Source organism: Scardinius erythrophthalmus, assembly GCF_964197995.2.
Source record: "Scardinius erythrophthalmus genome assembly, chromosome: 15".
NCBI classification, from domain to species: Eukaryota; Metazoa; Chordata; class Actinopteri; order Cypriniformes; family Leuciscidae; genus Scardinius; species Scardinius erythrophthalmus.
The window spans coordinates 39,388,970-39,405,750 of record NC_138235.1 but is presented as its reverse complement, the minus strand read 5'-3'; the positions used below and the strand labels follow the sequence as shown (position 1 = coordinate 39,405,750).

Below are 16,781 nucleotides of genomic sequence, written 5' to 3'. Positions count from 1 at the left end.
AAAATTTGCTGCTGTTCACGTTCGCCGTCTCTGCAAGATTCGGTGGGTGATTCAGATTGATTTCTCTTGGCACAGCTTTTAGAAGACTTACAATTGTCAGACGGGTTGCTCACGTCACTTCTACGTCATCAAGCTCAGTTTGAGTCTGCGCAGTACGCTGGACCCCCAGGAAGTAAGAGTTTCTAATGGGCTTCACTTTGTCTCCGTTGAATCCAATGGGGTCGCTGTGTCCATTTCTTTTACTGTCTATGGTAAGCACTGTGTGAACTCCTTTCAAAAGTGATGCTGCTGCTGCTGCTTCGTTTCATTTACCGTGGATATTAAACTACTAAACAGTGCATTAGCGCCACCTATTGGCAGTATGGACCAGAAAACACCCTTCATCTCTTCATATCCACACTGAGCCTCACACACCGTCCAGAGCAAAAGCACTGCACACTATAGCTACTGTTAGCATATTTAAAATATGTTTATAGATATATGTGTAGCAGTATGAGTTAACTCATAACGAGCTGGCGTTCTTTTTACCAATTACTGCCACAGGCTCCCCCTATAAATACAGGTAGTAGTCCTTCTGACTGCCCTCTTGCTCGCTGGTGACGGAAGTGCGTCATACTTCCGAGTCACTCACTCCGGGTGTTGCTCTGCTGTAGGTAAAGTAGCGGCTTTGTTGTCTTTGCCCTTATTCCATTGGTATCGGCTGCCGTTATGTTTACTATGCATTGAATGCTTATAGATCTCCGGTTGGCGGGCCAGCCCTTTGTTCCGTCGTTCAACGCATTTAAAAGCGGATGTTACTGAAAGCTGCCTGTACTGTTTGTACCCTTTGAGCTGCCTCCTCCTGGGTGATACAAAACGCTGCTTGATCGGTATGTAGGATACATGATGTAGGATTTATTTGTTTGATTTGGGGCTAATTCATTTTTATTTTATAAATAACAGGAACTGGGCTGGTTCAACTGGAGATTGACGTCAGCCGCAGAGTATTTATTCACTAGCTGCTGTTTTGCCTGGATTGCTGTTTGTTTAACGCACATTTTGAATATTGTACAATCAACTTTAACGTCATCTGATTTCTGCACGTCCGTCCTGGAGTGTTGCTTGTTAACGAGTATATTTTGAATATGGTATCATCAACTCTACTTGATCGCTGCATGCCTGCCCTGGACAGCTGTTAATGTGTACGTTTTGAACATTCATACCAGCACTTGTACGCGATCGCGCTACCTGCTCGTCCTGGACAGCTGTTTCCTTGTGTGTTTTGAACATTACGTACCAGAAATTCTAACGTCACTCGATCACTGTACAGCTGTCTTTTTAATGCAGATTTTGAACATTGCATCATAAACTCTATTCGATCGCTGCCCGCCCGTTCTGCCTTCACGGCTACTGGGCAATCACGGCCACTGGACTCTCACGGCCGTACGTTTGACTGTGCGAGCCTCTAGGTTGACGTTGGGCCAGTGTTTTAACTGTTTGGATGCAGTTGAAGGGGTTGGCTCTTTACAGTTATAATTTGAGTTAAGTGTCTATTTCTTTTCTATTACTTTGTTTTCAATTTAGTTAATTTGTGCTTCTAGTTTGTTTCTTTATCAGTGATTTGTTTCTTTATCAGTGATTTTAGTTTATCTCGTTAGATAAACTAATCCAGTTAATGTTTATTTATATTTTGTCTTATCCTGTTTTATTGTTGAATTTGTCTTCCTTGGCCAAGGTTTCATTGTACTTTATTCAATATTATATTGACTTTTCTTTTTTTCTGTTGAGTGAATCCCCCTTGATCGTGTGTGTCTGTTTCAGTGGCTGAGAGCCGAAGGTGGGGGTATTGGTGTCCGGGTGGTGGTTTCCCCTTCCTGCGTGCTGTGTCGTCTATTCTGTTTTACTTTGCTGTGTCCACTGTTGTGTTTTTTTTAGTGTTTGTGTGTTCACGTGGTGACCTTTCCTGGGATTTCTTCGTGCCGTTGTGACTCCTTTCTCCTCCACCGGTAGGCCTCGCAGCAAGTATGAATGTGTTTCGAATTGTGTTTTAAATTATTGAATAAAATTTGTTATTTCTTTTAAAATTGAACCTCGTCTCTGGCTGAATTGTTTACTTACCTGTGTGTCCTTAAGTGAATCAATAGTATTGCAATTAGGAAATAAAGAAGAATCATTCTCTGGGTGAAATTCCCAGGGTGGCGTAGTCGGTGTTTTTGGAGCAGGTTCCACTTAGACTGTAACCTCCTCCGTACTGTTTGGCTCTCTGTATCGCCACATTTGTTTTATCCTCCTGTGAGCTCTTTCTTTAGTGTTTTTTTTTGGCGGATAAAATCAGATTTCCCTCAGACGGACCGCCAAAATAACGGCTGAGATTCGCGCTTCAGGATCGTGACGTGAGTGTGCACTCGTACAGTGGCCAGACAACGGTCAGCATTTTATCTCATGGGGTTGATTTTAAAAACAACTACCAATCTTTTTTTTTTATTTTTTTATAATTAATTAAACAATAATCATAATTTATTTTTAGCTACCCGGAAGCCTTTATATGTTTTATTGTTTTACCGATCCTCCTGGAAATCAAGGCAAATTACACTGAATCATATGTTTAGTGTGTGCCTTTTCAAACAAACTTCAGTTGTATAAACTGTGATAACTTGATATTTGCCACTGCTCTCTTAAAAAATTAAGGAACTAAATAAAACTACACATATTCTAAAAGTTTCTTACACTGTTTACTCACTCATCATGGATGGATTAGGAACAGTTTCATATTTATGATTATGGGCGGAGCTACAGTATATGACATCACTGCAGGTGTGTAAAGTCTTTGTTGAAAGTGAAACTGAACAGATGAGCTGGAAGCTTCTTCAAACAACACTTCTTTTCCGAAACCCTGAAATTAACGATCAAATCTGACATTCACTCACAGGTAAGCGATGGAAATGTAAGTTCACTAGTTTAATAGCATGATGCAGTACAAGAACGTTTGTAAAATTAAAGTATGTGTTCATGCAACATATATCAGAATCAGGAAGTATTTGAACTGCAGACAGAATAAACAAAGTTCAATGAAAACCATAACTCTATTAAACAGAAATGACTCTTGGAGTTTCTTTCAAATTTGTTATTTGCTTGAAAAAGTACAGTTCCACTCATTTTTTTTTTTTTTTTTTTTTTAAATCTCATGATTGTATTAAAATGAAAACCTATTACATTTGCTGTACTGTGTTTCTTCCCTAGTTTAGTGTCTGTATTTAGTTTCTTCAGATTTTTTCTACAGGTATTTAACATGCAACATCCATAGCCTAATTTACTCAGTACATATAATTATCAAAATTTCTCTCGTCAGGAATGTAGAAGATATATTGATATTATTTATCTTATTACTACTTAATTATCTTTTCAGCATGGCATCCTCCAGTGGTCCATCACTAAATGAGAAGCTCCAGTGCTCCATCTGTCTGAAAGTGTTCACTGATCCAGTCACCACTCCATGTGGACACAACTTCTGCAGAACCTGCCTGAGCAGGTGCTGGCCAAACTCACCGATCTGCTTCTGTCCACTCTGTAACGAAAAATTCAGCAGAAGACCTGAGCTCAAGATTAATACAACACTCGGAAAGCTTGTGCAACACTTTAAGAAGCTTAATCAAGAATCTGAGGTGTTCTGTGACTTCTGTGAGGAAAGAAAGCAGAAAGCTGTGAAGACCTGCCTGACATGTGAAAGCTCTTACTGTGAGACTCATCTGGAGCCTCATCGCAGAGTCCCACGTCTAAAGAAACACAAACTCATCAACGCTGTGGAAAATCTGGAGGATTATATATGCCAGAAACACGAGAGACCTCTGGAGCTGTTCTGCAGAGATGACCAGACGTGTGTTTGTCTGTCCTGCACTGAAGGACAACACAGGACTCACAACACTGTTCCTATAGAGGAGGAGAGTCGAGAGAAGAAGGTAAAGAGTTACAGACAAAACACTTTAAACACACTGTGAAATGCATCCTAAACCAGCTAAAAGTTAATTTTGTAAATTTTTGAGAATGCAATATAAGTTTCCTTCAAAGCTGACAGACACGGACTAAAAGAAAACGGAAAAAAATTAATTCATGGGGTCTAACATTTATTATTCAAATAAGATTTTCTTTTGTCAGAAGATTGAACGCTAAATTCAGTGATAAATGTGTCTGTGTTTTTCTCTGTATGTAGATGATCCAGGACAGAATGAAGAAGATTCAAGAGATCACGCGCTCAGAGCAGAGAAAAGTGAGTGAAAAAAATTATTAAAATCATTTGTGTTCTTGCACTTTGAGCCACAACTTATCACAAGCTTTGCAATCTTTCTTCGAGAAGTGTTGCTTGAACTGAATCTTACTCTTTTTGCAGACTCGCGCCTCCAATGATTGTTTCCTTACTTCGTCTCAGACCCTCCACATTTCAAACTGGATGATTATTGGTCTGGGTGTCCTGTTGGTAGCAACATTGATATATACCAGCGTAAGTGAGTATGTGAGAGTGTGTAAGTGCATTGGTTTAGGAGTGAGTGGTTTGGTACTTGCGGTTAAGTGTGTCTTCAGCTGCTTCTTGAACAATGTGATGGTCTCAGCAGTTCGGTTGGAGGTTAAAATAAATAAATAAAGGATTCAAATGGATTTACGGGAAAGAAAAAAGAACAGTAAAATTTTTTTTTGAAAATGTTTGAAAATAATATTAAAGTCGTATTCATATACCTAATATGTTGAAAATGCAAAATGGAAAAATGCTTCTAGTCTCCTCACAGTCAATGAATTACATAAATCACGTATAGAAAATTTTCAAATTTTTTTTTTTTTTTTTAGTTTGCATTACTGGATATTACTGTTGGTCATTTAACATTAAAACAGTGTCAGGGTTCTGTCACTTTAGTCTGTTTGTTCTTGAACTCTGACACTGCTATTCTCTTGTCTTGTCATGGTGAGTGTGCGGTTCGATCGGGCCGAATGCTCTTCTGTCCATGTGAGTTGCTTTGTGTGTGGAGCGTAGTGTTCAGATCCCGACACTTCAGTCTAGTTTTGTTTCGGTTCTGTGTCGAGGTTTGGACATTTATGCTCCATGTGTTTGTCTTCTGTTGTGAGAGCACGGGATGAGCATTCCCTCATTCTCCAGGAGCTCTGTCTAGTTGTGTTAGCGTGCGGTTTCGAGTTCACTTCGGCCATACGCTATTCTGTTCGCTTGTGTTGTTGTGTTTTGTGCAGAACACGGGTCAAGTTTTCATCGGCCACTTGTTTTCATGTTGTGTCTTGTGTGAACATGCGGTGAGTGTTCTCGTCAGTTGCCCACATGCTCTCCCTCCTTACCTGCCTTGTTTGCTACCAATTTATTCTTGTGTTTTCAGTCCTGTGACAGTTTGTTGTCTTACATTCCTTGTGTCCTGATCCCTGAAGCCATGTCATGTCCCAAGTCTTGTCCTGCCAAGGCAAGCTGACCGGTCCTGTTTTCTCCTACGGGGAACAAACAAAAGCCCATTTCTCGCCTCATCCCTCAACCTTGACAAACAGTTGTCAGATACTAGTATTAAATGTTTAGGCACTTCTTATGTTGATTCTTTGACCATTAAAAACTGAAGCTCCTTGCTGAAATTCAAGCTCAGCATCTGTGAACAGTAAAGCCTGTCTTCATTGATTTGATTGGCCATCTCAGTAATTTTGGCATTGATGAGTGATGTTTGAACTAGAGGAAAACCAGCTTAAAATGTAACTGTTGGGGGGTAATTCAGTGTTGAGCTCTTCACTGATCTGATCCGCTCTATTTAGAGATGTCAGTCTGATCAGCTGAAGATGATGGAGGAAATCACTGAGCTGAAGAGGAGAAACACTGAGCTGGAGAAGCTCTCACACACTGAAGATCATCTCATACAGGTCTGTCAACATCCGTCTCATCAGTGATAATGTGGAATATAATTAATATTTAATAGTCTTCTCTCTCCTGCTGTAGATGTACTCATCCCTGTACAGCAAGAACTGGATTGAGATCGATAGCGACTCTGATGTGGACGTGCTGAAAATAGCTCTGACTGAACTGAAGAAGCAGCTTATAGAAAAACTCACTCAAACTGGTATGTGAATATCAAATACAGTTAAAAGCGTTAACTTAATTGTAAGCTTCTGTGATGTGCTGTTGATCACCACATTATTATAAAATCACTTAAAGTTATATCTTCAACTCAAGAGAACGCAGCGTTGTGGACCAATAACCCTTTATTAATATTGAGATCAATCAGCATTTTCAGGAGAATGTGTGTCTTCGTTGAATTGAAAGCTGAGCTAAAATCTATGAATAAAACCCTGGCATATCCTTTAGGATGCATAAGATGTTTAGTAACTGTATTGATCAGGGTCAGCACAGAATCATCTATCTCTCTGTCTATCTTATATGTGAACTGGAGTGGATCTAGTAAAGACGCCACAGTGGAAGTCAAATGACTGGCCTTGTTATTGAAAGCTTGTTATTTGGGGAGATTTTCAGTTTTAGTTTCAGACAATATCTTCTGAATCTATCTATCAAAATTTGATATCCAACGTAATACAATCGATCAATAGTCCAGTTTAAACGAGTGGGACAGTCCATATATTGCTTAAGACTAGCTCGATATTCAGATAAGTCACATAAATGAAAGTCTCCAAGAATTAAAACAGGTTGACCTGCAGAGCGAGTGCATCATTGTAGCTCTTCGCTATTCTCTCTCCTGCAGCATCAACGTTCGGTCCGAGTACATTAGTAAATCTGACCGTGATCTTGCCGATCTCCCTTGAGAGATAAAATCTCAAAGTCCGGTGTGCACACTCCCTCCCGTACACAGTATTGTGTGGCCCAGCTGTTGTCAGCAAACACACACAGCCCTCCAATGGATTTAAATGATCTGCGCTCGTCTCTGTCCGCTCGTATTGTTGTTAATCTGTTAGGCACAGGGTTGAATGATGATCTTTGAGCCGAGTTTCTGTAAGGCAAACGAGGTCGCTCTGTCCGTTTACATTAATCCGGATAGATTTGAAAACTGAGTTTTCGTTTCAAAATGCTCTCCGCCCACACTAGCATTTTCAAGCATTTTCCAAAGGTTTTTCATACACACTGAAACGACAGAAAACACTAAATTCACCTTACAGTACATGCGTAAACCCTCATAAAAGCTCACTGAGATGATACAGACAGAACAAGACATAATCAAGTTATTACGCAATTCTTCTCAGCATTATATGTTTGGTCTAAAATGCGACTGCTCTCATGTTTCGCCGCAGGACAGCAAATGCGAGTGAATTTTCTGTCATCTTTGCAAGACTGTGACATAAAAAGTGTGCAAAAAAAACATATTTTAGCAACTGTGTGAAAGTGAATAGCACATAACAGGCACAATACTGGTATAAACATGAATATCTATGGTTTCAATATGCGTCACATTGTAACAAGTAGAATTAGGTACTGCTCCTTTAAGGTGGAACTCTTATGCCGAGTTCACATTGAATAATTTTAGGCCCGATTTTCGCTCGCCGACAGGTTTTGTGAGATCGCCGACAAATGGACGAAATCACAGGCATATCAGTGCTCGTTCACGAAAGTGACAATCACACAGTGTGAATTATCAAAGACGGGATCTGAGAGAATCGCCGATGAGTCGCCGACGCCTGTGAGATATTTGGCATGATAAATATCTTCAAAATCCTGCTGTGTGAATGTGTTCTGACTGAAAACTACGTCGGCGAAGACCTACAGCCAATGAGAGAACAAGATACAGGGCAGCGGGAGTTCGGGAGGAGTTATAGATCACAGTATCAGTATTTTTAATTGATATTTACATTAATATCAATAAAAAATAAAGCACAAACATTTGCTTGACCAGCAGCAACAGCAGCACATTGTGAAATTATTTATTTACCCCCAACTCTCTTTGCAGAAACACAATCCTTGCTCCCCTCGCCTCCCCAACCATTCCCTCCGGCATAATCTGTTTTTTTTTTCTTCTTTTCGCTGCAAATCAGCGCACAGACAATTTGGATCGTAAATCTTCTTGCAGGCTATCATTTTTAATAACAAGTTATGTCTCATGCACGCGTGATCTTGCGTTATTTCCTTATCACTTCTCGCGCATGTTTGGTTGTGAAACGTAGTTTGCGGATTCTGTCGCCGATCCATCGCGCAACAGCAGCAACTCAATGATACCCCAGATAGTCGTGCAGTGTGAAAAGAACAGTGAAAATCATTCAGTGTGAACTCGGCATTACTCCCTCACTGATGAGTATGTCATTCGGTATGAGGAGCGCGAGCTGTGAACATCGTATGTATGCATGTAAAGCCTGTTTTATTTTTCTGTTGCTCTTATCATGTTTTATGTCTATTCAGTAATGCAGCTGTTAGTGGAGTGTTTTGCAAACTGCCCCATGTGTGTGTGGGATCGACAACGCTGATAATACATAACCACTGTGGAATATCAGATACATCAGTCGTTGTTTACACTTGGCTACAACCATTCAGGCACTCCTGGTTAAAGCGTTACAACATGACTAAACTTACATCATCGGTTTGAAATACCTCTGTTCTGACAGTCCACACTACAACACGGAAACAGCTTTTTCAAAGGTATCCACTTTGGAGAGCGTTTTTGAAAAGCTTCGTTTTCATTGCTAAAAACAAGTTCTTAGTGTGGACGAAAAAAACAAAACGGAGAGAAAGTTGTGTTTTCAAACAAAAACGTATTAGTGTGGACAAGGCCTGAATTCACAATCATGTTCAGCTCTAAGCATAAGTTCATTACCGAACGCAGGTTTGACAGGGTAATGATGGGCAAAGGAAACCTGTACCAGTGTTTCCAGAGTCTGTGTCTCACACCTCCTCTTTTTCCTCTCTTTCACCTCTTCAACAATCTGTCATGACGCCGGATTGCATAACAATCCTCAAGGTTTACAGATGAAGAGCCGCCAGTAGGGCGTAGTGAATAAGTGACAACAGGTGAGGGCGTCTTGTCGGTCTTCCATCAGTTATTGCCAGGCACGAATGCCGTAAGGCAAAATAATATCATAGTAGTGTGAAATTCATGGCAGCATAACCCTGGGTAAAATACCGTTTCCAGCAAGTGTAATTCACATCAGACCAAAAGAACTGTTCGAAACAAACTTAAGATCTCACACGAGCAAACAAAACACACGCGGTGAACAGAGATCCCGTCACTGACACACAACCAGAAGTCTGACTATAAAATAAACTGTCTAAAAGGTTTCCTCACTTCACAAGGACAATATAGACACAAAAATAACACTTTTTTTTACACTGAATAATTATTATTACAGCTTTAATAAAAATACAACTTGATATTTCTGCTTTTAAACCCTCTGTTATGATTGTCTCATAGACCTCCATCGTACGTATATTTACTGCAGTAACATTCTGCATTTTGTTTTACAAACTGATGGACGAACAACATTTCCATGATGCTGCCAGTAGAGAGAAACTCACTGTTAACCTGAAATTACTGCTATGAATAATTCATCATTATATTGTCATCTGTGTCCACAGGGTTGAAGTTTGTGCAGAAGTTTGCAGGTACAGTGTGACTGACACAGATACACTCACAATACTTTTGTTTATAATGTAGACATGAAAATGTTTGTTCTGAAGTTGATTGATAATGTCTGATCTCTCTCAGTGGATGTGACTCTGGATCCTGAGACAGCAGATCCACGTCTGATCCTGTCTAATGATGGAAAACAAGTCAGGCATGGAGATGTTAAGCAGAACGTCCCAGAAAACCCAAAGAGATTTAATTTCTGTTTCAATATTCTGGCAAAGCAGGGATTCAGTTCAGGGAGATTTTACTATGAGGTGCAGGTGAAGGGAAAGACTGAGTGGGATTTAGGAGTGGCCAGAGAATCCATTGACAGGAAGGAGGCGATCACACTGACTCCTGAGGATGGAGTCTGGACTCTGTTGCTGATGAATGAAAATTATATACTTTTTGATAGTCCATTTGTCTCTTTATCTCTGAGAGTGAAACCTGAGAAGGTTGGTGTGTTTGTGGATTATGAGGAGGGTCTGGTCTCTTTTTATGACGTGGAGTCCAGATCTCATATCTACTCTTTCACTGGTCAGACTTTCACTGACAAACTCTATCCATATTTCAACCCAGGCCTTGATGATGAAGGTAAAAACTCAAACCCACTGATCATCACTCCTGTCAGATGAAACGTACAAAATAACATAAAATCTCAAAAGATTAACTATGGATGTGCTGTTTTTAGAATATGTAAACAAAAAACAAAAATAATGTACACTAACCAATCAAGTTTTTACTTACAATTAAGAAAATGAATATGTGATACAAGCGGAAAATGTTTTTTTTTTTTTTTATATTCAGGCCCTTAAAAATTATAATGAAATATTTGTGTTATACTGAATACACACGTGTAAATGGCTAATTTGTTACACATCTATACATTTCTTTTGTTTTACATTAATACTTTGCTTTTCAAATCTACTATGAAATTTTACATAATATGCTTTCATATTATATGGTGGATTCTACAAAATACTAAATTTCCAAACTTTCCAGTGTTTCTACAAACATTTCTGAAGCCATTTTCTCTCTCTTCTCTCCAGCTGTAAACATTGAATTACTTGTGAAATGTTGAGGTTCTTGGTTCATGTAAATAAAGACAAATTTTCAATTCTATAACTGATAGAGGAGAGCGGGGCACAACCGAACACTCTCTGACTTTCTCAGTTTGTGTAAATCCACCTGGGGTTCAGGGAATTATTATTTTCCCACATTAATTTCACAAATTATTAAATTATGTGGTTTTGTTTAATTAATACGGTGTATTTTTTTTTCTTGATTTACCCCGAAAGAATGGAAGTGAAATGTGACAACATGCCCCATAGTAACATGACCATATGACAGATTACAATTTTATCTAATCAAAAAAATTGACAAGACAAACTAAAATATATTGTGAATAAAATACAATTATTCACCTTTTCATATAAAATAATGCCATTTTTTTAATAAATAAAAATAGTTATTTTTAATTATTCATATAAAATAAGTTATTTTTGAGTTTGACAAAACAAACACCACAAAACACAGCTATAGAGCACAGTTCAAAACATAATAATCATTAATAATTTCTGAACATTGAATCTCAGTCTTTATTCACCTTTTTCTCATGTTTTTTTTTCTCAATAGAATTAATAAAAGTATAGTATAGAATAGCGTAGTTCTAATAGGGGCTCATTGTAATGCAGTGTGACAACATGCCCCGCCTGCACAACTGGGATCTAAACCCGGCTAGTGTCTTCTGCTAGCGAAGCATTAAAGAACTATCTCAACTGTTGAATAACAGATATAAGATTAAAATAATATCAGATTGGTCTCATTTTAAATAAACACAAAAAATGCTGCATGTGTGGAAGTATTTAAAACATGTGTGTTAAAACGAGCCCTGAGTTAGTTTGTGCCCCGCTCACCCCTACATTTATCAATTAACTTTAAACTTCAAGATTAATAAAACACTGCTCACATTACTTCACAATTGCTAGATTGACCATATTGTTAATGTGATAAATAAACGAGTTTACACAATACAATTTATATACACATACGTATATAACAGATTAGTTAACATACTTGTTTTAAAGGCTTACAAATGAGCAGGAATACCGTAGTAAAACCCTGCTATCATCAGACCAGAAACACACAAAGGGACTAACACGTCAGGTCACGTCTCCACGTCAATAAAAGGAAAAACAAAGAGAAATGCATTTTGCATAAAGAAAATTATTCTTATTTTATGTCTATTACTGTAATCCAAAAAATAGTCTGGAGACACGAGATGGCACAGATCTGTTTCCCAATGTTCCCATTTATATGTATTGTTTCTTTTGTTTTACAACTGATGGATAAGTCAAATCATAACCGTGATGTATAAATTATATTTAACTAGAATACATCTTTAACAAATTTACAATTCAGTTTGAAAAGGACCTGAATGTAGTTTATTAAATTTGGAAACTGAGTATATATGGGATAAGCGGAAGAAGATGGTATGGTATGGGAGTATATATGGGATGCCAGTAATGACCAATGAATGTGTTTTTGAAAAAAGCTGTAGTTAAAAATGTTTTATTTAGAAATAGAACTCATTAAAAACTGGAATCTGAGATCTTAAACTCATTCCTGAACAAACTGAATCTGAAATGTCTTCATTAAAATGTTAATTTTGTTAACTGTAGCTGTTTTTATAAATGGTGTGTGTGTGTATGTGTTTGTGAGCACTGACCAAATCTGACCGGCGTTGATGGTTATCAGATCCGTTATCAGTCCAACATCACTGTCATAAACCACTGCCAGATCAAACCTGCAAGAGACAGAAAACATATTGTCAGGAAAGATGAGTGAAAACCAGTGTGTGTGTTGTGGTCAGTGAGCGAGTGAGGAAGGTGACGTGGTGGCGCTGCTCTGCAAGCGACCCGGGCTTGTTTGCTGCTATTCCTTTAATAGCTCTGTTTTTTATTTAATTTTTTATTAGTCTATTTAGTAGCCTATTATTTACTGGTTTTATTAGTTTTATTTCTTTTGATTGTGACAGCAATATGGGACTTTATTGTGACGTGCTCGGGACGCCGTTTTTGTGGACTCCTGTTTCTGTTTCTGTGGATTACTCTCATCATGTGCCTGCTAACACCGGGAATGGGAGCCATGGACTCCCTACCGATCTCCTATACCAGAGATATGCTTCTGTCACTCCGCTGTGCAGAATTTCCATTCACCGTTGCCCTGCCTGATACTATTAAACTTCGGCCAGAGAGGCGCAGAAGGCAGTGGAGGAGAAGCAGACGGGGGGAGACGACAGCGACTCCGATGGAGGAAGACCCGACCACCTTTACCCTCCATGATATTGTGCAACGCCAGGTCAACATTAACATCAGAGGCTGCTTTGAGGATCGGGAATCAAGTCTAATGGTGTTCACAGAAACTCGGCTCCAAAAGGACATTCCCGACTCGGCGGTTGAAATAGAGGGGTTCTCCCTCATCCGGGCTGACAGGACTGATTCATCGGGGAAAAACAGAAGAGGAGGATTGTGCATGTTTGTGAGTAACCGATGGTGCACACAATATACACAGAGAGAGACAGTCTGTAACCCAGATGTTAAACTCCTGTGTGTTAGCCTCCGACCATCTTGCCTCCCTAGGGAGTTTGGGACATTATTTGTGCAGCTTTTGTTCCACCAAGTGGGAATGCAGCGAAAGCCCTGGTGCCCCCGTTTTTATTTTGGGTGACTTTAACCACTGTTAAGACTTAAGACTTAAGACAAATGTTATGGTGACATTAAAAATGCCTACATTGCTAAATCTAAGCCACCTTTAGCTAATTCTGATCACAACACCATACATTTAATTCCATCTTATAAGACTGTGCTTAAGCAAAATAAACCACGACTAAAACAGTGGCGGTGTGGTCAGAAGACAGCATTGAAACACTTAAAGGATGTTTTGCCAGCACTGACTGGAGCATCTTCCAGAGCACAAACATAGATGATGCCTCTGAGTCAATAACTAGTTACATTTTTTTGTGCAGATAATGTTGTGGGGAAAACAAGACATTATTGTGTGACATTATTTCTCTGCAAGATTTGTAAAAGGTGTTTTTATGCATGTTTGGCCTGAGTTTTTGTTGCATTTACACTGTTCTACCACTAGGGGTCACTGTGGAGACAGGTGTCAGATTGTTTCGAAGCCTTGACACACACAATACAGCACATTTGCTTCTGTTTCAGTGTTTCACAAAGCCTCAATCTGCTCACCACTAAAAAAAAAAAAAACTACCCCTGAGGGAAACCAGGACAGGTAGCAAGACTAGACAGGATAATAACTTAGCAGGGTCAGGACACACGATGACAAACTCACACAGGACTGCAAACACAAGGAGAACAAATAGGGAGCAGGCAATGAGAGAGGACAGGTGGGGCAAATTAACCAAATAATCAGGTAACAAGATGGGCGGGGATAGACAATTGACAGGAGAGCACATAGATATCATATATAAACGCTAGATGTCTCGTGCGCACTGCTGGCCAATGGAGGTCGACGTCCGCACGTGGCGGCCATCTTGCCACAGTGTACTCGCTCACTACTTCAATGGTGCATGTACTTTTAAATAAGCATAACTTGCTAATTTTTCTACCGATTTTCAAACGGTTTGGTTTGTTATAAACGTCAGAGATGTAGTTATGACACTGCATACATACACTGCATACATATGAAAAATTATAACATACATGTTCAAGCATTCGGAATTATAGCCACGTTAATAACGTTTGTAAGAAACCAAACCGTTTGTAAATCCGTCAAGATTTCAGCGAGATAAGAGGATTTGTGTGCGTGCTGATCATTCACCTTAACGCACAGAGCACTGTCACAAGATGGCCGAACGATGATGCCGGAAGTGACTGCGCCATAAGACATCTAGCGTTTATATATGATATCTATGGGAGAGCACATGGCACAAGGAAACATGACAAGCCATGTGCTCACAACAAACATGACAAAAACACAAGCACATGACCACCAAAAACAAATCACAAGCCATGAGCTCACACAAAGGAGACGAACACGCAGCTAATGAGAACTCATAAGCCACGTGTTCACACAGAACATGACAACATGAAAGCACACGGCCAGAGTAAAACACAAGCTGCATTGCTAAACAGCACAAGACAAAACAACATGAAAGCACGCGGCCGATGTAATCACTAACTGTGTGCTAAACAGAACACAACAACACATCGATACACATCGATACTTAAAAAAAACCCAAAACCTCAAACCGATGATGATGATTTTACCGGCACTAAAATCGACACTATATTGTTACAAGGATTTCATAAATTCTATGATGAAGACTAATAAACACTTTTCCCGCTTATAAAAGTCCCAACATGGATGTTTTGTGTAGTTATTTAAAAAACAAATTTACATGAAAAAACTATACTCAAATCTTTGCTCGATAAACCTACAGATTCTTCTCCTCAAAAAACATTGCACTTTACTGTCACCCAATAAGGGAATCTTAAGCAAAGATAGAGATGTGTGAGAGCATGAATTGAGCGCTGCAAATCATCTCACATCTTCTCTGGGAAGATTTTGTAAAGAAACTCATACGTAGGCATCATTTATATTCGTCTGTGTTTATTAATTTTATTAATTTTGAAATGTGAGAGATGGCAGAAGGCAGTAGATGTGGCTTGAGTTAGGCAGAATAACACTGAGTACGTGCTGTGTCTAGATAACACTAGTTATGTGTTGTTAAATGTCTGCGCTTCATAACTCAGAGTCAGTTCACTTGCAGATCTGCTGTAGCTTAAAATAATTATCACAAATAAAAAATGCACATGTTAAAAGGGGACTGAGAACTTTTGAAGCTACAATAAAAATCACACTTTTTAGCTTTTTTTAAATTGTTGTCTTTGACTAAAGAGAAAAATGTCTTGTTACAGGTTCTGAAATTACAAATGTAAAATATTATGAAAAGGTAATAAAAGGAAGAAACAGACCTGATGGAATATAATCATCCTCATCGCTCTGTTCTTCCTCAGCTGTGGTTTCTCTCCTCATCTTCATCATCTTCAGTGGCGTCTGCAGCATCTGCTGTTCTCCAGCGTTATAGTCTGAACCCAGAGACTCTGTGCAGGTTTGATCAGTGGATCCATGACTGTCACACACACACACACACACACACACACACACACACACACACACACACACTCTCTCCTGAGCATCAGGGTAACAGAGTAAAGTGAGTCCTGTGTGTCTCTGGATCTCTGTGTGTTCAGAGAGTTGAACTCTGACGCTCCACTGAATCCTGTCCATCAGTCACACACACTCAAACCTCTTCCAGCTCCTGAGGAACACAGAATCACAGCGACTTTCAATTTATATAACAACTGTTCCTCTGAAGGAGACTATTTTAAAGAATAATAAACTGTAAGCAGACTGGATGTAACATTTTTAGATATGTCAAAATAGCAGTAGAGACCATGGAGCCGTTCTCAGTCACTAATGTCTGACAGGAATGCTGGAAGCTTCTCGTTGTTCTGGTAATACACTAAATACGCTAATACACTTTATTGTACATATAAACATTGCAGTCAGAATCTGCAGTCATATCAATATATTTTAATTGTAAGAATCGAATCAACTAATCAATTTGATTAGTTCATTAGTCAGCAGAAAGAAAAGAAAAACGGGGAAAAGACTAACAAACTGAGTTTCAGGTAATTCGGGTATTAAAGGATGAAGTGAATCTTTATCATGTACAAACCTCTCGATCCCTTCAGTTTCTGGTTTCTCTCCATCATCTTTACCTCCAGTGACGCCTTCTCTTTCTTCAGCTGACAGATTTCTGTGATGAAACTATCAATATCCATCATGGACAGACATATATTATCTACATTTAACAGGTTTAACTGTTACATTTTAAACATGCTATTCTCAAACTTCTACTGGTTTCTTCAGAATCTGTGAACACTGTGTGAAGTCCTTTCAAAAGTGATGCTGCTGCTGCTGCTTCGTTTCATTTACCGTGGATATTAAACTACTAAACAGTCCATTAGCGCCACCTATTGGCAGAATATGGACCAGAAAACACCCTTCATCTCTGGAGGTATCAGGGCTCTCGCCTCTCAGTCATCGTTTTCAGCTCCAGTATCCACACTGAGCCTCACACACCGTCCACAGCAAAAGCACTGCACACTATAGCGACTGTTAGCATATTTGAAATAT

At 39.1% G+C, this 16,781-nt stretch overlaps 1 protein-coding gene across 1 annotated transcript; it reads left to right on the top strand.

The window, feature by feature from the left end:
* The first annotated feature begins 624 nt into the window (after positions 1 to 624).
* LOC308703389 (E3 ubiquitin-protein ligase TRIM39-like) lies at positions 625 to 12,176 on the top strand. Its single transcript, XM_081386831.1, has 9 exons — positions 625 to 653; positions 737 to 869; positions 3,386 to 3,935; positions 4,187 to 4,243; positions 4,364 to 4,474; positions 5,770 to 5,874; positions 5,951 to 6,071; positions 9,521 to 9,547; positions 9,651 to 12,176. The coding sequence occupies exons 3-9, from the start codon at positions 3,387 to 3,389 to the stop codon at positions 10,184 to 10,186; spliced, it is 1,506 nt and encodes a 501-aa protein (XP_081242957.1). The 5' UTR covers positions 625 to 653; positions 737 to 869; position 3,386; the 3' UTR covers positions 10,187 to 12,176.
* The last annotated feature ends 4,605 nt before the right edge of the window (positions 12,177 to 16,781 follow it).

Coding starts and splice junctions, on each gene's coding strand:
- LOC308703389 (XM_081386831.1), top strand. CDS start 3,387: ATGGCATCCTCCAGTGGTCCATCACTAAATGAGAAGCTCCAGTGCTCC. Junction 4,244..4,363: donor CGCGCTCAGAGCAGAGAAAA/GTGAGTGAAAAA, acceptor CTCTTTTTGCAG/ACTCGCGCCTCCAATGATTG. Junction 6,072..9,520: donor AGAAAAACTCACTCAAACTG/GTATGTGAATAT, acceptor CTGTGTCCACAG/GGTTGAAGTTTGTGCAGAAG.